Source organism: Strix aluco, chromosome 18 (assembly GCF_031877795.1).
Source record: "Strix aluco isolate bStrAlu1 chromosome 18, bStrAlu1.hap1, whole genome shotgun sequence".
In the NCBI taxonomy this organism is placed as follows: domain Eukaryota; kingdom Metazoa; phylum Chordata; class Aves; order Strigiformes; family Strigidae; genus Strix; species Strix aluco.
The window spans coordinates 2,606,070-2,627,658 of record NC_133948.1 but is presented as its reverse complement, the minus strand read 5'-3'; the positions used below and the strand labels follow the sequence as shown (position 1 = coordinate 2,627,658).

At 55.0% G+C, this 21,589-nt stretch overlaps 2 protein-coding genes across 21 annotated transcripts in view; one reads left to right on the top strand and one right to left on the bottom strand.

The window, feature by feature from the left end:
* Positions 1 to 17,870, top strand: part of SH2B3 (SH2B adaptor protein 3) — a 28,834-nt gene extending 10,964 nt beyond the window's left edge. For 9 of the 10 annotated variants that reach the window (XM_074843755.1, XM_074843756.1, XM_074843750.1 and 6 more), the window contains 5 exons: positions 11,072 to 11,173; positions 11,440 to 11,531; positions 11,644 to 11,735; positions 12,480 to 12,651; positions 12,992 to 17,870. In XM_074843755.1, the coding sequence (XP_074699856.1) occupies positions 11,072 to 11,173; positions 11,440 to 11,531; positions 11,644 to 11,735; positions 12,480 to 12,651; positions 12,992 to 13,817 (1,284 nt within the window). In that variant the 3' untranslated portion in view covers positions 13,818 to 17,870. Of the gene's footprint in view, positions 1 to 11,071; positions 11,174 to 11,439; positions 11,532 to 11,643; positions 11,736 to 11,941; positions 12,157 to 12,479; positions 12,652 to 12,991 lie in introns of all 10 variants that reach the window. The other variant, XM_074843757.1, reaches the window with a different exon arrangement.
* Positions 17,871 to 18,784: 914 nt separating this feature from the next.
* ATXN2 (ataxin 2) overlaps positions 18,785 to 21,589 on the bottom strand; it is a 52,489-nt gene continuing 49,684 nt past the window's right edge. For 8 of the 11 annotated variants that reach the window (XM_074843739.1, XM_074843746.1, XM_074843735.1 and 5 more), the window contains one exon: positions 18,785 to 20,496. In XM_074843739.1, the coding sequence (XP_074699840.1) occupies positions 20,293 to 20,496 (204 nt within the window). In that variant the 3' untranslated portion in view covers positions 18,785 to 20,292. The remainder of the gene's footprint in view (positions 20,497 to 21,589) is intronic. The other 3 variants (XM_074843736.1, XM_074843738.1, XM_074843741.1) reach the window with 1 other exon arrangement.

Below are 21,589 nucleotides of genomic sequence, written 5' to 3'. Positions count from 1 at the left end.
TCCCACCTGCCCCCAGGACTTGGTGCTTGCGAACGCTGCTTTTTTCCCTTTTTTTTTTTTTTCTTTTCTTTCCTTTTTTCTTTATTTTTTTTTTTCCCCTTCCTCCCTTTGGGAAGCAAGCCCAGTGCACAGCACATTCTTCCTCTCCCCGCAGCCCCTGACCGGCTTTGACCCACGGGTGGGAGGCATTTAAAACAAACATTTAGCAAGTTCACCCAGTGCTCTGCACCATTATTCCTTCCAGTTTGCAACAAATCTCTGTCCCACAGAGATTTCCCAGTGAGTCCCTGTCACCACGAGGCCGGGGACCCCGCGGCCCCCCAGGGCCCCAAGCAGGGGGTTTCTCAGCCAGGTCCACGGAAGGCGGGGGGGGATGTTCCTCGTTGGATTTCGCGAGTCTCCGGAGCAAATTGCTTCCTGTGCAAATATTCTCAGGGCGGGTCCTTCCTTTCTAATTAACTGGGCCAGGGCCAGGGCCAGATCCTGTCTCGTTTACGGCAGAATCAATCCAGCTCCTTTCCCAGTAACTGCGGTTGAATTCTGGGGGTGGTGGAAAGCCCTGTGCCCTGCTGGTGGGTCCCATTCCCCAACCCAGCAAGGAGGCAAACCCTGGAGCAGTGGGAACAGAACAGCTTGTTAGCGTTTTTTTTTTTTCCTTTAAAAAAACTAAATCATACCCAATAACTCCCTGGGGAAGGCTGTGGGATGCCCCTTCCCCTCTATCCTCTGGCCCCAGGATGCTCACAGGGTTTTGCCTCTGTCTCCCGCGTTATGGATCTGTTCCTGATCTGAAGATGCTGTTGATCACTGTGAAAGATTGCTTTTAGATAAGCAACATCGTGAAGAAGTGGTTTTAAGTAAGTGACTGTAAAAACAGTCTTTGGGGGCTTTAATCCCTGGCGGGTCTCTGGACCATTAGGCTTGGTCACCCTCGAGGCCTCCCCAGAAGTGCCCTCCTCTTCTCCCTTTCTACCCTTTAAAAAATACAATGTAAACGGAAATTCGGCTCAGCCTCATGGCTTTACAGCATCACACCAAGCCCCCAAATATTCAGCACCTTGCTATGGCCTTGGAAAGGCAGGGTGTGTGGGGAAAGGGAGCTGGCCCCACACGTGCCCCGCCATGGCTTGGCTGCTGCTTTTGGCAGCTTTCATCTTATTTTCCCTGCTACTTTGCCCCCCCCGGTGCGCTCCAGCGGGGGCCTCTCAGCCTAATCCTGTAACGTGCCCGGCATCAAAGGGAGCAGGGTGCTTTGAAAAGCCCTAATCCCATTTACTGCTTGGGTGGCTGCGGCCAGCGCTGCGCTGGGCAAAGGGGTGAAGGGATGAGTGTCGGCGGGTTGTGCAGGAGCCACCGGCCGTCCCTGCGGTGCTGCCCGGTGTGGCCATCCCCTCCCCCAGGGATGTGCCCGATGAGCTCCAGCCGGATGAGATGGGGCTTCCCATGCTTGCAGCCGCTGCTGGGTTGGTTTTGGCATTGCTCCTTCCTCCCTCGAGCGCTGGAAAAATGATGTTGCAAAGGGAGGGGATTTGGAGAGGATTCGGATCCGGAGCTCTCCCAGGAGCCGCTCGCAGGGCACTGGTGGGCTCAGGGCACCCAGACCCCCACCCTGGGGACACGCCGGAGGGTGCTGGTGTGTTGAGGAGCAGAGGGGTGCGAGGGGGTCGTGCCACCCCTCAGTGTCAGGGTGAGGTGATGATGCTCCGGGGCGTGAGACTGCTGGAGCTGGACCTGGCACACTGGGGCCATCCTGACATGCAGAGTGCCCGGAGCAGGGGGATATCGGGGTATCTATAGTGCTTGTACCTATGGGTGTATATGTACACGTGCACAGGAAAACCAGTGAAACCCTGGGTATGGTCCTAGTTGTGCAGCCCAGGTGGATTCTCTGATGTTTAGTATGAAGGCGATGCTCGCCAGCGCTCCCTGCTTTCTGTGGAGGCACTAAGGGCTTTCTCCTCTACCACGCCATTTATTCTCATATAAGTTGTAGACTTGGGTAGCTCCGAGGCCTCTCCACTTTCATAAATTTAAGTCAAAGCTGGCAAAACAGGTTTGCATGTTTCAGGGCAGCCCCTCAGGATTTTGGGGCTGTCCTGTTCATCAGCTGAGCCCCAGCCCCAAGTGCCTTTTATAGAGCCAAGTCCTAAACTCCATGAAAACTGTGATTTGCAACGGAAATGTCCTGAGCCGTTTCTGTTGACCAGATGTTTTTACAGGAAGGGGAAGGGAAATGGGATTTGCATTTGCACTGGTTTCTTTATAGTGTTTTAATGAAATCCAGTGCATCCCGTAAATTGATGGCATGCCGAGACGAGTCGGGAAGACTGCTTCCGGTGAAAACCCGTGGTGCCTCTGTCATGGCTCGTACGTCTTCAGCCGTGGCCGCAGGAGGAGCAGTATTTTTATCTCTGCTCAGCGTGAGACTGCTTTGACTTCCTTTTTTTTTCTTTTTTTTTTTTTTTTCTTTTTCCCCTTCCTTTCACCTGAAGCTGGTTTCCGAGAACTGCCACCTCCTGAGCAAGCAGGTCCTATGCTGCTGGGCTCTGATTTTCAGCGCCTGGGGCTCTGTGTGGCAGCTGGCCAGGCGTAGGGTGGGGGACATCTCCGTGTTGTAGTCCTCATCCCCATTTTGGCTCCTCCTGGAGCTGCTTTGTACCTCCAGGAGCAATTGGGACTGTTCAAACATGGCCTTAAGTGACTCGCCCAAGGATATATGGAGAGACAGTAGTGGAGGGGGAGCTGCTGCTGGTTCCTGCCCACAGGGATGGAGAGGCCACATTTTGGGAAGCCTTGACCCACAGCAGCAGCTGTGTTTGCATCTTTATCCCAGGCAGGGACTTGAGCAAACCCCCTCTTTTGCAACACAACGCTTTGCTTCAGATCCAAAGCACGTTTCCTCTTATTAGTGACCTATAACTATGCTTAAAAACTTGATGCGCCAAGTTGGATGCACAAATGCCCTTGTCGCCGCTGCAGCCCCATGAGCTCCTTTGTTCCTCTATTCCTGCAAAAAAACGATGCAAAATGGTCTTTTCCTCCCAGGGCCACCATGAGCAGGGCACCCCAGGGGGGTTTTGCTGGAGCCCACAGGCAACTGGTGCCCATGAGAAGGGGTTTGCCAGTGATGGGAAGCATCTCAGTGTCCCGTCATCACGCTGGCCTGGGGAAGAGCACGCTTGTGTCAGTCTGGTTTTCATTTGGTGTCCTCCATCCTGCAAGCCAGAGCAGGCTGGACCATGTGTGCTCCTGCCCTGGTCCCTATGGTTTGCCCAGGGGCGAGCCGGCTCATGCTGCATGTTATTTTCTCTTTTTGTTGTCATAAAAATATTAAACAATCCCAGGCTGGCGGGGGTTGCTGCCTTGATCCTCCGGCCAAGAGCGACCTTGTTGCATCGTCCCTCGGCGGCTGGACAGCATGTGGCTGGAGAGCTGCATTCCTCTCCTGGCATCCCTCGCTGGGCATCCCCAGGGCAGGAGCTGGGAAATCTGCCGTGGGGTAAGAGCCGGAGGGGTTTGGGTGCACTGCGAGTCCCTTGGGAGAAGCAAAACTGCACCCAAAGGTGCCCGGAGCTGCACCGAAACCCGCCCGCAGACTTTCACCGCTGAGCAGGGCGGGCAGCGCATCCCCTGCACGCTTGCTGTTCTTCGAAGGCGCTCAGGGCTAGGCATCCTTTCGTCTTTTTGAGATTTTGGTGGTGACTTTTTCTCTTTTTCGCACCCCCCCTTTTTTTTGGTATCACAGAGTGAGGGCACGCGGGGGGAGGGCAATGAGACAAAAGGTTATTTGTCATTTATTAACCACAACTTTTTCCATCCTTGGTCATGCACGGAAAAAACACTTTTAGCAGCGTAACCACAGCCCCGGCGTTAATTGCTGAAGAGCAGAGTTTCTTATTTTGGAAACTGTGTTGCTGGGATGGAGCTCGCTGGGGCTTGATTGGGTTGTGAGGGGAAGGGTGCGGGACGGATCCCCAACCTGCTGCTTCCCCGAGCACTGGGTTTGTCGGGGTTTGCAGGAGAGGGGCTCCTTTCTTTTTATCCCCATCCTTTAAAATCCACCCTGCTGTTGCCTTGGGTAGGGGGGTTGTCCCATCACTGTGACCCCTCTGCTCACAGCAGTGATGCTTTGCTGCCTGCCAGCACTTGGCTGCTCACGGTCGGGGTCGTCTCCCTCACAGGGATGCTGCAGAGCTGCTCGGGTAGGAAAGCACCGCCTGCAAGCCAAGAAGTGAGTGAAAAATGGAGATATTAAGTGAATCACAAGAAAAGGGACTGCGAAAGCACTCGAGGACCGTGCTGCTTCCCCTGAGCCTCCCACAGCTGAGGGTGTGAGAGGCTGCAGGGTGCTGGTGGGTGTGGGAGGGTGCTGGGTCCCGCTCAGCCCTGGCAGCTGGTGTGAGATGCCCGGTGGTGTTTTTTTGCGTAGTTGTCTCTTGGGTTTTTTTTTTTCTTTTTCCTTTTTTTTTTTTTTTCTATGGCCCAGGATGTGGTTGTTTCGAGGCTGAATGCTGCTTCTTTCAAAGGTAAATATTTATGAGAGCCTGCGCAGGCAGTGCAGGGTCTGGAAGGATTTATCCCGGCGGCAGGGGCTCTGCCGGGGCGGACCCCGCTTCTCCCCGCCGGGCAGCCGGTCCCAGCTCTGACTGATGCCTGTGATGGGCGTTGTAATGTTCAGCATCATCTTGAGATTATGTTAAAAATGAAGCGTTTTGGGCAACATCTTCCTTCAGCCAGGCAGGGCGCAGCACCAGGCAAGGGGCAGGTCCTGCTTTGGGACCGAAATACCCACCCAGGGGGTTCAAATGCTCCCACGTGGGCTCTTGAAGCTCTTGCGATTGCGTTGTCCTGGGTTATGCCAAACCCCTGGGTGACACCAAACCTTGGGGCGATGCGGAATCCTGGGACATTCTGGGGACCGTGGGGACTTTATGGGGTCTGTGCTGGACAGCCCGTGTTCCCCAGCCCTCCGGGACCAGGCTTTGGGGTGACTCAGTCCCCGGCTGCAGCCGGCTCCCGCTTGCATGCAGACACCTTGTTTACTTTCCGCGCTTGTTATTTATTCCAGGAAATTATTAAAGCAGCCCACGCTGGAAGTGAGTTTGGCTTAAAATAAAAAAAAAAAATATAAAGGGGCTGGCGAACGCCGCCTGTTTACAGATCCTGTTTATAGTCCCCATCTTCCTAAAGCCTGCTGTGAACGTCAGCTGCTGGGCTCTGGTTTTGGGGTGGTTTGCTGGGTTTTGGGGAGGGAGCATTGACTCGTTGGCACGGAACCGGCAGTCACCGCCTCGTTTGGTGGATGTTTATCAATGCACAAAGAGGAGCAATCAGCCCTGAGGATGGGGCGGGGGTTTCTAGCTGGATCCCCCCAAATCCCTCCCCACCGGTCTGGATTTACCCGGCGGCTCTTGGGGTTGTGTTTCACAGCGCCCCGGATTTAATTTAATCAGAAATAGGGGCTCAGTGGGTCGATGGGGGTCTGGGCTGTGTTTTCTTGTGTCGCCGTTCGCCGGCGCTCAGCAGCCACTGGAGATGGGAACAGAAGGTTCTTTGTGCCCTGGCCGCCCCCGAGCCAGCGCTTCAGGCCGGCACAACGGTGCCTCTTGTCACTGCTGAGTCCAGTTCCCCTCGGGGACAGCTCTGTCCCCTGCCATGAGCTTTGGGGATGCTCAGAGATGGGGTCTCTTGGAAACTCTTTTGTCCCTCCACTCTTGGTGGGTTGAGGATGCTGGCTGGGGTTTGGGGTGGGCAGAGAGGGGTTTTTGGGGAAGTGATGGCCAGGGTGTGGGGGAGCTCGAGCTCACACAGTAGCCCGCAGTGGGGATCACCTCTCATGTTTCTCTGCTTAACAGAGGCAGGAAAGCTCCTATGCCCAGTGCCACAAGCCCAGAACAAAGAACTCCATAAGGACGCTCACTGCTGCTGTCAGTAGGTTTCAGAGTGAACAGCCTCTGCATGCAAACAGAAAGGCCAGAGTGTGCCACCCTAGGGTCCTCCCCAGTGAGCTTTGAGGGTGTGAGCTGAGCTGGGGGGGGCTCCGTAGTGGATGTGGGGTGCAGGAGGCACATGAGAAGCTGCGAGCGTGCAGGGAAATGGCCCAAATCAGTGGGATCTCAGAGCCTGTCCCCAACACCGGCATTGGCCTGGGGCTGCCTGGCGTGGACCTGTCCCCTTGGGAATCAGCTGTGGGGCAAATGCCAGAGGAGGAGCGTTGGGATTAGCTGTGCTACCAACCCCCCGGAGCGCTGGGATTAGCTGCTGGAGGACAGAGGCTGGGATTAGGTGTGCTGTAAATCTGCAAGGCTGAGCACCGGGTTTAGCCAGGGTGCAAATCCCTGAGGATCAATGCCAGGATTAGCCAGGGTGCAAATCCCTGAGGATGAACACTGGGATTAGCTGGGCCGTGCAAACACCCAAGGACACGTGCTGGGATTATCCGTGGTGCAAAATCCCCAAGGACGACGGCTGGGATTACCCACAGTGGAAACCCCCGAGGACGATCGCCGGTGCAGCAGGAACCTCACACCCTCCAGCGCAGCTCTTGGTGCCCCCTCCATCCCCCCTGGTGCCCCCTCAGTGCCCTACGCTGTGGCAAGTGGACGTGTTTCCCCTCCCATTCGCCCGGCATCCCCCGGCACAGGGCTTCATGCCTCCATGCTCCTGGGAAACTTCACAAAACCTCCCTGGGGCTGTTTGCACGGGATGTGGTTTTACGTTGGCATAACCCGGCGCTTGCGCCGCTGCAGATCGCGGTGGCCGTCTGTCTGTCCGTCCACCGGCAGCCCGGCGGGGCTGAGCCATGCCTGGGCACGCTGCAGCTCCGGCTGAGGTTTGTCCCTTGCGTAAGAGGCACACGGCGGGCTCCGTGATTTACAAGAAGTGACAAATCTCACCCGTATCCGTCAGGGACCTTGCACAAGGGCTTGTGGCGCTTCCCCGCCTCCCGCGGCGTGACTCAGAGTGGAAACGAAAGAGCCGGCGTGGGGAAATCCCCAGCGCGTGGAGGGGCCGGCGGCAGCGCCCACCGCTCTCGAAGGATTTGCTCTCTGCTCCGTGCAGGCTCGGCCAGCCGACCCCACCACCACGGCCGTGCCACCGCCGTCAGTCCCATGCCACCGCCATCATTGCTGTGCCACCACTGTCGTCACCGTGCCATTGCCATCATCGTCATGCCACCGCCGTCATTGCTGTGCCACCACCATCGTCACCGTGCCATTGCCATCATCGTCATGCCACTGCTGTCATTGCTGTGCCACTGCCATCATCACCATGCCACTGCCCTCATCGTCATGCCACCACTGTCATCGCTGTGCCACTGCCATCATTGCTGTGCCACCGCTGTCATCACCATGACACTGCCATCATCATCATGTCACTGCTGTCATCGCTGTACCACTGCCACCGTCACCATGCCACTGCCATCGTTGTCATGCCACCACTGTCATCGCTGTGCCACCACCATCACTGCTGCCTTTGCCACTGGCCAAATCCACTGGGAATGGCAGGTGGCTCTGGCTCCTTCCCGTGCAAACCAGCATCGCGGGTGGTGGCAGCACTTTGGGGACCTGGCAGAAAAAGGCTGATCCCAGGGGTGCTGGGTAGGTGCCAGCACCCTGCTGGTGTGTGGGCAGTGCCGGTCAAACCTCAAGGCACCCGCGGCTCTCCCAGGCGTGGGCAGCGTGGCAGTGGGATTTCATGCTTGTTCTTGGAAAGCCAGCTGCCTTCCTCTTCCTGCCGCTGAAAAACCTCTCCCAGCATCGGCAGCGTCTCCCGTGCAGCCATACACGTCGTGCTCCTCACGGCAGCACCTCAGAGCATCACAGTGAGAGCTTTCCCAGCATGTGTGGGCAGGCTGGGAGGAGTTTTGCTTCCAAAAAAAAAAAAAAAATTCAAAATATCCGTATTGGAGAGGTGCCGGGGGACCCGCTGTGCCGAGCCAGCCCTCCCAGGCAGTGGTTTCCTCACCACCCTCGCACGTGAAAGCACGAAGGGCAAGCGGGAAGATGTGCCGTGGAGGCTGCTGGAAGGAGAATCGCCGCGGAAGGAGCCGGCGGCGCTCATCGGCACGGGCAGCTCGCCGGCACCGCGCCCGGCCTCGCCTCAACACAGGTAGTAAAGAAAGTGGTGGGCGAAGGAGCTGCGGTGAGAGCTGTTACCGGGGCTTTGCAAGGCGGAAACACAGCAGCTCCTCTCTGCTCCTGCAACGCCCCAGCGCAGCTGTGACCTTGGCCTGACCTTCAGCTCGCGCTCCCTGCACGACCACAGCCCCGAGCTGGCATCGGTCTCCTTCCTATATTTGGCAGATGCTGGCAAACCCCACTTTCTCCTGAGCGCTTGCCCTCCCCAGGTGCGTGGTGGCCGCGGATACCGTGCCGCTGCTCCCTGTGACACCCTTCGGGAACCTGCCAGGGGTTGGGGACGTGGGGACATGGGGGGTGTTGTCTGTTCCCTCCCCTCACCCCCCTGACAGGCTCTGGTGGGATGCTCTGGGCAGGGAGCAGGAGGGGGTTTCACCCTGGGGGCATTTTCCTCCATCTGCCAGTTTGTCCCGTGTCCCCTGACACTGGGGACAGCTCTGGCCTGGCTGAAGTTTCATATTTTTAAACGCTAGAAAAAAATCCCTTGCGAAGAACAAAAATACAAATACTGGGGGTCAGCAGACTGCGGGTGGGAGGACCCCGCTCTCAAGCACTAAATTGAAGTCCCCTCCGCCCCCAGCCAACAGGACCCTTGTCCCCATCGATGGCCCAATGTCCTCAGCAGCGCCCGGCCACTGTCAGCCCTGCGGGGAGGGGGTTTGGGGGAGCCGGGCCGCATCCTGCTGCCATCAGCCCCCGGGGCTGGAGATCACCAGTGTCACACCCCAGGATGGCCCGTTTTAGGTGCCAGGTGGTGGGACTGGGGGGGGTGCCTCTGAGCTGGCGCGGTGGCCGCTGTGTCCTGGGGGCTTGAGAATGCAGCTTTATGGGACAGCATGTCCCCAAGTGATTTTTGGGGGGTGCTCAGCCTTGCGCTGGGGTTTCCCCCGTGTGCACAGGATCCTTTGGGGAGCGGTGGGGTGAAGTCTCTGGGGTGGGAGCTGATGCTGGTTGGGCTGGGGACTGAGCTGGGGTAACATTCTGAGCATCCCATCCCCTCCGGAGCATCCCGAGTCTGGCCAGCAGTGGGGTGGGGGGGGGGTACCCAGCCCCACCGTGCTGCCGCGGCACCTCTCTTGCTGAGGAGGAGCCCATGGGTGCTGGGCGAACACGCTGGGTGTTGAGTGTGCAGTTTTCGTTACTGAGAAATCCCTTTCTCGGTACCAGCCGCCATCGAGCAGGGCATCTTGCGGTCAGGTGCGGCGGTTCGAGGGGCGGGGGCACCGGGCCTGCGGTAGGCACTTCTCCGAAGCCAGACTGGTTTTTCGGGCACTGTATCTCTCTGCTGCATCATTTCCTTCTCCCTTCGCGCTCCCCCATCTGCGCTCTCCCCAGGGAGGGACGTGGGGGGCTTCGCCGAACTCCCTTTTCCTGGAATTTCCCGCTTCTTAGGAAAGCGGGAGGCCGACCCCAGCGCCGCGATCAGGAGCTGTGCCGATAAAACCCGCCACGCCGGCAACCTCCGGGACGTGCCGGGCGTCACAACCCACGTGTGGGAAAGCAGCCAGGATGGGCAACCCTTTGCTTTCTCCCTGCAGGACTTTGCACAGGACACGGTTCTCTTCCAACGATTGCAAAAAAATTAAACTCCTTCGGGGTAAAGCCCCGGCGCCACCGTGGCGGCTCACGGCACCCCCCAGCCCCACCGGCGACACTGATTGCAGCTGCGGTGGCACCAACCCCATCGCACGATGCTGTTCGGCGAGTGACTTCTAAGAATTTTCTTTTCGGCACAGCTCGGCGCTGATAAGGGCTGATCCCTCTCACACTGCGTTTCCGGCCCCAAAGTACACTGAGTCCTCGGTTGAGAGTGTTGAGGGAGGGAGGAAGAAGGGAGGGGATGGAAAAAAAAAAAAAAAAAGCAACCAAACATAGTTTGGTTGGGTGACTATGGGGAGTGCTGAGTTGCCGAGCGCCTGGTGGGGACCCCCTTTGGGGTCACGTAGGTGGTTGGGGACATGGCAGGGGTGGTTTTGCCACCAGCATCACAAACTCAGAGCAAAATTCAGGCACTTTGGTTTCACTGCGGGGGTGAAGCGCCCGCAGCCTGGTACCCTTGCGGGGACAGTGGCCGTGGCTCGGCGAGGACCTCCGGAGCCGGCGCAGGGTGTGAGTGACTCAATGCTGAAGCCGCTGTGGGAACCACAACCCGCCAAAATTTTGTCACGCCGCGCTGGCAGCAAGCCTGGCGCTGGCTGAGCTTTGCCGGGCTGCATGGGGTGGCTCGCTCATGGAGCCCCGCGCTTGGGATGAGCACGGAGGGGGTTGGCTCCATCACCCAGCACTGCTGCGGGGGAACCCCAGGGGCATTTTGCACCCCAATCCTGTGCCGCAGGCTGGATCGCTGGGCGGCAGAGGAACTGAAAGCTGCTGGGAGGGGTATTATTAGCCTTTTTCTGGAAGTGTTTGCTCAGCGTTTTGTCATGTGCCTGTCTCGGCGCCAAACCAGCCAGGTGGCTGCGGGGAGCTCTCGGCACGCCACCACCGAGCCCTCTGTCACCCCCCACCCCTGCACCCATAATCAGGGTGCTCCCTGCCTGCACCCCGATTTCCCCAGCAGTGTACACAGTCTCCCCGGCACACGCTGTCGTGCTGGGAATCCCCTTCTCCCCCCCCCGCCTCCTCCACCCATCCCTCCTCTGCTGGGTCCTTGGGGCCACTGAGATGGGTCCCCCGCTCCAGACACCGCTCAGCCCTCCCAGGGTGCCCTGACAGTGGCCGGGCAGTGCCGGGTGGGGTATTTCCTTGCCACATGGGGTATTTCCTTGCTGGTGGGGTATTTCCCTGCAGAGCAGGGTATTTCCTTGCTGGCTGCTGTGCCTCGGGTGACTCCTGGCAGGCTCAACCCCCACCCCAAAAGCTGTTGGAGGATGTGGAGTGGTGTTTTGGGGTGTTGGGGCTCAGCTCAGCTGCTGTGCTCCCCTCCGCAGGCCTCCAAGCCGAAGCTGCACGCTGCCTGCTCCACCGTCCAGGAGGTGCGGAGGTGCACGCGCCTCGAGATGCCCGATAACCTCCACACCTTCGTCCTCAAGGTAGGGCCCGGCCAAGGGGGTCCTCATCCAGCCCCCAGGGCCTTTCCCACCCTCTGGGACGCACGTGGCTGCCGAAAGCTCCCATGCCAAATTTCAGTTCCCCTTCCCAGCTGGAGAGGGGGAGCACGGGGGGGTGCGGCATTGGGAGTGGGGGATGCTCTGCTCTGGCTGGGGTCAGGGTTGGTGCCCGAGCGCAGCGTGGGTGGGAGGGGGATGCTCATCTCTCTCTCTCTGAAGCCCCCGTGTCCCTCTCCGATGTCCCCCAGGTCACCAATGCCACCGATGTCCTGTTTGAGGCGGGGGATGAGCAGCAGCTGAGCTCCTGGACAGCCGAGATCCAGGAGTGCGTGCGCAGGGGGTAAGCACCCGGTGGATGTCCCTGGGGATGGGGACAGCCACTCTGTGTCCCGCCAGCACCGTTCCCGTCCCCCGCCGCCGGTGCTCAGCCTGGCTTCTCCCATCCCCGGCAGGTCTGACGTGGGCGACCCCGAGCTCCTGGCGTGCCGGTACCCCGACCCCACGGCCGCCAGCCCCACCACCAGCACTGACACCTTCAGCCAAGGTGAGCAGCCCAGGGGACCCTGGGGACAGGGCAGAGGGGCTGGGGGCTTCCCTCGCTGCAGGGGGGGTGGTCCTGGCTGTGGCTGGCCAGGCTGATCGGGCATCCCCAAATGGCGTGGCAGGGGGGCAGAGCCAGAGGGGAGGGGGCCGGGGGCGGTGGGCAGGGTTCCCCATGTCCCTGGGGTGCTCATCCCTGTGCGCTGGCAGGGGCGACGCCGGGGGGCCCGGGGGAGGCGGCGGGGCCGAAGATGGAGCAGTTCCTCTCCTCCTGCCCCTGGTTCCATGGGCCCATCTCCCGTGTGAAGGCGGCTCAGCTGGTGCAGCTGGGGGGGCTGGAGGGCCACGGTGTCTTCCTGGTGCGGCAGAGCGAGACGCGCCGCGGCGAGTATGTGCTCACCTTCAACTTCCAGGGCAGAGCAAAGGTACGGGCGGGAGAGGGGCTGGGGCCGGCGGGGGGGGAATCTGGCAGGAGCCCCTTGGGCAGCCTCCTTGCTGCAGCATGGTCCTCATCCCATCCCATCCCACCCCACCCCACCCCATGGAGATGCTCGCCTTGCCTGGTCCCTGCCCTCACACCTGCTCCTGGGAGGGGGCAAAACCCCCTGCAGCAAGCAGAGCACATCATGCTAAGGCCGTTTCTGTCCCCCCTCCCCCCCTACACACTCCAAATATCCCCGTGTCCCTCATCATCTCCTCCAGCAAGGCAGCCGGTGGAAGGGTAACAGGTCTGTGCTCCTCCCCGCAGCACCTGCGGCTGGCGCTGACAGAGCGGGGCCAGTGCCGTGTCCAGCACCTCCGCTTCTCCTCCATCGTGGAGATGCTGCACCACTTCCATCGCTACCCCATCCCGCTGGAGTGCGGGACAGCTTGCGACGTCCGTCTGTCCAGCTACGTCGTCGTCCTGCCCCAGTCGCAAGGTACATGGGCACGGAGCGAGGGTGACGTTCCCACGGGGCACAGAGGTGGGGGGGTCCTGTCTCAGCGGGAGGGTCCCCGGGGTGGGTGTGGGTGCCCCGGGGCTGGGCAGAGCTGGGCCCTTTGGCCGCACATTGAGGGGGGGAAGTGGAAGTGTCCAAGCAGTGGCACAAAAGGTGACTCCCGAGCTCCCGGCTTCCTCTTTCAAGAAAGGAGAAGCTGCCACCAGCCACTCATTGCTGTGGCTGGGGCGGGAGCTGCGGGATGCTCCCTGCACCCCCACCCCGATACCTGGCAGCAGGAGCATCCCACTGACCCGCCCTCTCTCCCCTCCACCCGCAGCTCCCGGCTCCGGCAGCACGGTCCATCTCCCCCTGCCCATCCCCAGCTGGAGCCCCGAATTCAGCCTCGGCCCTGCCGCCTCCTCCTGCCCCCGCGGCCCCGACGAGACCCCCCCGGGTCCCCCACCGGAGCAGATCTTCCACCTGGTGCCGCCGCCGGCCGAGCTGGCCCAGAGCCTGCGCCCCAGCAGGGCAGCCACGGCCCCCGGCCCCCGGCCCCGCGATTCGGACTACGAGGTGGAGGCACCGGGCCGGGGCCACGTCCGCGCCATCGACAACCAGTACACACCACTCTGACGGGCGCCGCGCCAGCACTGGGATGCACTTTTGGGTGGAGGAATCCTAGAGACCTTCTGAGTATCCCATCGAAAGAATGTACTAATTTCTTCCTTCTGGTTAGGGATGATTATTATATTTTTGCAAGGAAGGGGGTAATTTTTCACTCCAGTACGGGTGCGCTCCCTCTCTTCGGCCTGTTAAAGGGCCTTTTTTATTTCTTGTTGTTATTATCAAAGCTTTCTCGTTACTGTTTACACACGCCGCTCGTGCCTGCGTCCCTGCGTGCCGAGCATCGCGCCGTCGGGCTCGGCCTCCCGCCTGTCCCTGACATGACAGCGCCCAGCGAAGGATCCGGGGTCTTGCATTACACCCATATAATTGGAGAAAGGAAAAAAAAAAAAACAAGAAGAAAAAAAAAAAAGTGGATTATAAATTCATTGACCAGTTGCTGCTCCAGGCCGTGCAGGCAAAGACGAGCCCCGTCCTCCCGCCCTGGCACGTGCTGCCGCTCCCAAACCCTCCAGCAAAGCCCGACCTGCCGGAGCTGAGCTCTGGCGTTGGGCAAAGATGCTGATCGCGATCAGAGTTTAGGCTTTATTTTTAGATAAGGCAAAAAACTGGCTTTTCTCGCTCTTCTTTTTTAACCCAGCACAGTGGCAGTCACTCCCTGCACCAGCCAAATACTTAACACCATTAGCCTCGCTAATTAAGAAGTGAACACTAACTGCTCCATCGTTAATAATGTCACTAGCTGAGAACTAACATGGAGACTGACAGCAAACCTCCCTCTGGTGATGGAGGTGTTCTATCCCAGTGATGGAGGCGTTTTATCCTAGTGATGGAAACATTTAGGCACAAATCCCCCAAACATTTTTTTTTTTAACCTCGCCAGCACAGATGGCTGCCCACCCTGCTCTTGTTTGCCTTTTTTCCCCCTGCCTAAAACACTCTGTCACCAAGAGTTTGGCAGTATTTAAAGCTATGCAACGGCCTTTTGCAGGCGGGGGGGTGGGGGGTGTGTGTGTGTCCCTTTGGGGTACGCCTGATGGAAAAGCCTCTCCCAGCCAGCCCCTCCGAGCCCACAGAGGGGCTGTACCCCTTGACGTGCCTTGGGTCGGCATCTCGCCGGCTGTAAAGACACTCAGAGCAGGCACTTCAACCTGTTTGCCTGCCTGCAGCCCGCTCTCGGAGCACAGGTTGTTGGCACGGTGAGTCGCACGCCCAAGCAAGACGTCGGCGCTGCCGTAACTCCCGTGGGAACAACCATGCATCCAGCAAATCCCCAGGGCTCAGTGTCCCCCCATCCCCGGCCAAGGCGCCAGCACAAGGAGAGCAGCTCCAGAGCCGGGAGTGCGGCCGTGCCCCCATCCCCGCTGCTGTGTTCAGGCCCCGGTGCAGCTTTACCTGGGGCAGCCGGTGCGGCCGCGCCGAGAGAGGAACTGCTTCTTAGAAGCTGCTGTTATTTTAAGAATAAGGAAGGGGCTGGAGTCGTTGCGACATGCAGGAGGGGATGTTCGCAGCATTCAACTTGCAGATTTCTCTGCGCAGCCCGTGCAGCGCTCCCCGGGATTTCGGATGCAAAACTCGCCTTGAAATAGCCTTACAGGGCAGTGTCTTGGTTTTATTTTTCTTGAAATTTCAATAGAGGTGGGAGCCCTCAGGAGCGTTAACATTTAGGAACTAGTTTGAAAGCAAGCAGACAAAGCGCCTTGTGGGGCTGAGTTAGGGAGTTTTGCAAAAATCCAGCCTCTAGGCAGGGTTTTGCCATTAAGCCTGGTTGGTAGGCAAAGCTCCTTGGGCTCTGCTCAAGGTCAGGAACTGAAGGCGAGATCACAGCGTTGTTGTGATGGGCTGGGACAGAAAGGGCAGCTACAGCACAGGCAGGAGCCAGGACTGGGCAGGGCCAAAACAGCCGGGGCCAAACACAGCCCAGGGAGCTGCCGTGAGAGCAAATCTGGTTTTATAAGTAGTAAAAGGATGAGGGCTGGGAGAAACTGGATCCCATTGTTTTGAGAAACCACTTAGGATTTACATTTTGTGCCTCCCCCACCTCTTGCCCCAGCCCTCTCCCAGGCTGTCTTTGTACATTCAGAGCAGGGAAGGTCTTTTTTTCCCCCCTTCTTCTGTTTAAAACAACTTGAAAATGGGCACGCAGGGAGCAATCCTGTCTTTCGGTGGGGATCGGTGTTTCCCGGCGCTCAGCACGCACCGGCACACACTCACTCTTAAAACTGGAGCATTAAGAGCAAATTGCACTGGCCGGTCGCCCCTCCAGCGCTGCCAAACCTGACGAGGCTGCCGGGGAAACAAAGGCAGCCCTGTCCTCGGCTGGAGCTCCTCGGCCCTATCCGCAGCCCGTTTTCTTCCCCGGACCAGCACAAAGGCTGCACCGAATGGCACGAGCGTAGAGCCAGGGCTGGTTTGTGCCAGGCAAGTCAGAGCCCTTCACTGCTAATAAATGACTCCCCATGGTGTTGCATTTATAGGGATGAAGAGGGGAAGGGGATGAAGCACAGCCCAAGTTGTCAGCTCCTTTGCCTGCTTGGTGCCTGGTTCCCGGCTCATGCACGCCTCAGAAAACACTTGCACATGCTCAATCTAAGGTTCAAAGCGCTGCTTTTTAGTCCTGCTGAGCTCCAGGCAGCCCCAAAAAGATGAGATCGTCTCACCCGCATCATCCTACGCTCAGAGCATCTGCAAGAAGGAACGGGCTGGGAAAAGGGATTGCTATTCACAGCCGGTGCAGCCCTTGCCAGATAAATCAGATGCTGCTGCTGCTGGGATGGGTTGTTTTGGCACACCAGGGCTTATTGTTCGAGCGCCAACAACTAAACATGCACGCGCATGTGGTATTTTTAACCTGCAGTTTAATTGCAAGGGGTTTCTCCGTAGTTTAAATGGAAATTGCTGCGCTTGATTAGCAAAATATACATTGAGTTCATTATCGCCCCATCAGCCACTTCCCCTGTGCAAACAAACTCCAGTGGATGTGAACTCCCGTTCTCCCCACTACTGAGCAGTGGGAAAGTCGCTCTGATTATTTAATAGAGTTATTTCCACCTCAAACCTCCCCAACAAGGCAGCCAGGGGCTGTCCAGCCACCCAGCTCCACCATCTCCTCACCTTGGTCTGCTCTGCCACAGCTCAGACCTGCTGTGGTCCTGACCCCAGCTGCACCGGGACCTGAGGGGTTTTTTGGGCTCTTTCCCAGCTCCTTGAGGACTGAGTTTGAAATTCCATTTCTCCTAGAAAGCTTGTGACACAGGTCAGAGCCTGACATGCAGCCCTACCTCTGCTCCTGCCAGCACACTCAGCTAATTAATGCAGCCTGTAAGGTACTATCATAGTGGTGGGCAAAGAGCGTTAAGCCATTCCATTCTATGGAATATAAGCAACTCAAAGAAATTTTTAGATTCTTCTAGTAACCTGGGAAAAGAGCCTAGGACTTGGCAGGTTTAGTTCCCCAGCCCGTGTATCAGCGTTGAGTTTTGGGAGGAGGGGAAACCAAGGGAAGAGCCCCCCCACACAGGTACAGCCACCTCCTGGGCTCCAGTGGAGGAGAAAGCGTTTCTTAGACTGAAATAAAAGTCTGATGTGACCACCAGCGTGTGCTTTGGCCCTGGAGATGGGCACGTGCAACCCGAGTTTGGATCCAAGGGAACAAAGCCGTGAGCCTCGGGGCAGCAACCGGCCGTGCCCTTGCCCAACAACAGTCCAGCAGCCCCCCGAGGAGGGGGCTGGCGGGGAGGGAAGCCCAATTCCCACTGAAACCAGTTTGGTTTTGGCAATACAGATGCCGAACAAGCAGCGCCTTCGCTCTCTGTGACAGCAGAGTCCTGGTTTAGCGCATAACCTAAGGGACCAGCCAGACCTTCTCCCCCTCAGCTCCATTTTAGGCTTTGGAAACCACTTGCTGTTTGCTGACAGAACCCCCCCCCAACCTGTCAGTGCCTTCTGCGTGTCCTTATGTGTGACAGGTTCTGAAGAAGTTCAGGACACGGAGCATTAATTAATCTCTAATCCATCCCTCCCTCCTGCATCCCAGCTCTGAGGAACGGCACCAGCAAGCCAGCGCAGGTTACCAAACACTGACACCGCCATTGCCTCACCCGTCTGTTTTCACTTTGGAATTATTTTGGGGCAAAGCTTCTTCCAGGTCCGGGGTGAGGCCAAAGCTTCTGGTTTTTTTCTAGTCTCCAGACCACAAAACACTGCTATCATCCAACCAATGCAGTTTTACTCTAACAAACATATAAAGCCTTGAAATCTTGACTAACAGGTTCGAGTACAGTATTCCAAATTTTAATTTAAGCTCGTTCGATGCGAACAGATCCAACCTTCGCCAGCAACTACCAGAGGTGGGGAGGCGACTGTGTGTTCTCTAGCAGGATGATTAAAGCCAACAGTTTGTTGGATGAAAAGTGTATTGATTTGAAAGTTCTACTTTTCACCTGCACAGAAGAGTTGTTCTTGTATAGTAGGTTTTTCTATATATTGTTTCTGTATGTACTGTACAAGTAACTTATTTCTTGAATAATGCAGTTTTACCATAATATAAAAAAATCTGCTCTTAATAAACTGTTTTTAGAACTTGTTTCTCACTTTTAGTCTTTAGTCTGATTCTCTCTAGGTGCCTGGATACCATTTTTAACAGATATTGGATGCCATAGGACAGAAACGCTCCCTTAAAGATGAAACGCAAGCCCAAAGCCTGTGTGAACAAGCTGTTCCTCCGAAGACTCAGCTCAAGGAGTCCTGCCCCGAGCCCCCATCACTGTCTGTGACAGTCTCGTGCCCCCTGCTGCCCTCCTGAACGTGGATTCATTACATTTTACTGCGCTGCTGGAAGGAGCGAAGACAGAAGCTGCCGCAGGATTTCTGTTCCCCAGCACGTTTTTCACCAAGCCACGACGTGCCATTAACTGCTGCCCACGCGAGCTGCTACAGTTGACTTCTCCTGCCTCTGAAGTGCAACTGTATAACCCAGTTTAACCAGCATCACCTTCTGGTTAGCCATCCCAGGACGCCTGCGCCGCAGTTAGGAAGCCCACAAGCAGCGTAAGGAGGCGACTGAAGGAGCTGGTAGCCAACTGCTTTCTCCTACCCTTTTCCCCATCTTGTTACCAGTCATTTTTTAAGGCGTGCTTACCCCGATTTCTTTCTTCCCTTCTCCAGCAGCACCACTGACTTGTAGTTTTATCATCAAGGCCCAGTTGTGACATCAAGGCTGAGGCATGAGGGAATCATTCCGAACACAAGAAATTGTTAAAAACCTACAGACCAAACTTCTGGTCTTGAAACCTTTCACTTATTTTCATCACGGCCCTGCAAGGCAAATACGATGAATTTGGTTTCGTGGTGGGGGGCACACACGCGACACGGCAGCAGCACACGACAGACACACACGGCAGAGCTTACCTGGCGCTAAATAAAACATGTGCTCCCATTTGGATCCAAAGCTGGAGAGCACATGAAAGAAAGATACTGGTAAAACAAGACACAAACACTAAGTAGGTCAGTTTTTAAAACTTTTTTTATTTTTTAATTTTTTTTTAAGTTTTTATTTTATATTATCTACAAAGTAAAAGTTTTCTTAACTTAAAAGTTACATCACTGTCTCACGATAGTGATTCTCATCAAACGTGATTTATAAATAATAATTCATCAGTTTGACGATTAGAATTTTTTTTTTTTTTACTGAACCTGTTTCAAGTTTAGTTAGAAGTAAAAGGGATCTCCAAGTCTTGATTTTTAGTGATAATAGCAGCAAGAATCACTCTTGTTACTTCTTTTGCTAGCTGATGAGTTCATAACTTTGAAGGGTCATTAAAAAATAAATAACTTCCAGTTTTCAGCAAGCAGAGTTGGGGCACTTGCAGGACTCAGATACAGTGCATGGAATTATGGAATAGCCCACAAGTTCCTAAATGCCTCTACTCAGTCCGAATCTCTCCCACTGCAAGATGAACTGTTAGCATTCCTAGTGGATGTTACAAGAAATCAATTTTTTTTTTTTTTTAAACAAAATAAAATGAAATTCTAGTTTTCTGTGCTTCCAGTTGGCAGAAGCAGTAGAAGGAGGGTATTTGGCCTACAAAAGGTATCCAGCCTTTCAGTTATTCCAGATGAGCCTTACAACTGCTGTTGGTGGTGGGCTTGTACTGTAAAAAAAAAGTTCAAATGTAAATAATAAATTGGCAAGCCACACAACAGTTTGCTAGTAAAGTGGTCACAGGACAACTACTGAGCTGAACTTTTTTCTTTTCTTTTTTTTTTTTAATTTTTCTTTTTTCTTTTTTATTTTTAGAGAACAAAACAAAACCCTGCATATCAAGATGTCCTTTGGATGTTTTTTTTCCCTACCTAAACCCTCAGATAGCAGCCTTGTTCTGCTCACACATTCCCCAGGAAACAAGAATCAGGTAACTAGTTCACTACAAAAGTTTAGAGGTTGTTTGGAAATGAATAATAAAGAAACCTAGGTAAGGTTAAATTTAAAGTGGAAAGAAGTCATACAGCACCTACTTTTCCCAAAAAGTAAAGCTGCAGAATGTTACTCTGAATTAAAGATTAGACTTCAGGCGTCACTTTACTTCAGTCATTAGAAGTCTAACAGCCCTACCCCCAAGCAACATTTTCACTCCTGTCCTCAAGACCGATCACTTTAAATTTAATAAAACCCCAGATCATTGTAACAGGCTACACAGTCCATCCCCCACGGCAAAACCTGGAAGAACACAGTCCCACAGCGCCAGTGTCTGCACAGTTATGTGTTTCTCTACTTCAGCTAGAGAGAAGCAAAGTCTTTGCTGAATTAGCTAAATCTTGCACACTTATCTAGGCTCGCATTCGGGCTGGCAAAGTATAAATGCGAACTGCAGAAACGGTCTGCCTTCGGCAGCCTGCCACTCTACAAGGACATCTTAAGGTTGTTTTTGCTTGTTTTTTTGGTTTTTTTTTTTGTTGTTCTTTTCCCCAAATCTGGTTCATAACAGTTCTCCTCACTCCCACGACCTGGCTCAGTTACGGTGCAGGTCTCCCGGGCACACACTCCTCACCTGAAGGGTGCGTCATATAGGGGAAATGTGTTGTTGTCGAGACTGGAATGGGCTGTAGTGCACTTTGAGCGATGGCGGCTTGGGGACCACCAGGTGGCTGTGTCGTCATTAGCATCATTGGAGCATGGGCAGTTGGGTGAGAAGGAACCATTCCTGACTGTACATGAGCCTGAAACAAAGAGCTCTTTAGTATAATGGTCACAAGGAGGCATCACTCCTGGCCACATGACTGTCAAGTTTTTCTCCAGCTGTACCAGTAAATCCAGAGATTTACTCCATTTTAACTAGATTAGCTATAGGGATTAAGTCAGAGATCTTAACACAAAAATAATAACTAAAAAAAAAAATTAAAAAATAATAAAAAAAAAAAGGGCTCAAATCCTTACTGCTGGCTCTGAGTCACATTCTCAATTTTAGCCATTTGGATAGTGAGCGCTGGGAGAAACTGCCAGCGTTAAACAGTTGGATATTTAAAAAAAAAAAAAACAGCTCAGCAACAAATCTTCAAAACATTACTGTTAGTAACCTAGATCAAAGCACTTCCTATGCGGAGAATGCACCGGGTACAGATAGGAACTTCACACGCACTGGGAGTCTGGCGTCCCTTCCTCGGCCGCTCATTGCACAACCCCACATTCTTCCACGGCTCCCTGCCCTGGAAACCACTCTCTCCAGTGACCTGTGCCCATCTAAGCAGTCACTCTACGATGGGTGATTTCATCCCTTTATACTGTTAGGTCAGCTTTGTTCTGTTTCCAGTTAAGCTCATCACAGTTAAGGTCCTTGTGTAATCTAAGCAATCATAGTTAAGTCTCAGCGGAAAAAGGAGATTAATCTTTATGATGGCTGATCACCTTCTGGCAAACAAGTTCAGTAACTTGTCAGGTGGCTTCTTTAGCTCAGAGCAGTTCATGACTCTAGAGGTCATCAATTTTTTGGTTTAAAAAGCTAGTAAACACTAGTTTCTTAAAAGCACAAAACATTAAGGAACTCTTAGAGCTCTCAACTGGGTTTCTCTTGAAGGAAAAAAAAAAAAAAAAAAAAAAGCATTTGTATCTAAGGTTTGTTTTGTCCGTCTACCGCATCCCATGAACAGAGCACTATGGTGCAATAACTGCAGCCTCACAAGTTTCACAAGGCCAGTAAAGACAAATAGCAGATAGTGGCTACAATTTTATTTCTTAAAGACAAAAGGGTTACTTGACTCATCACAGACATTCCTCAAACTCTTTATCAGACTTGCACTGTATTAGTAGCACTCA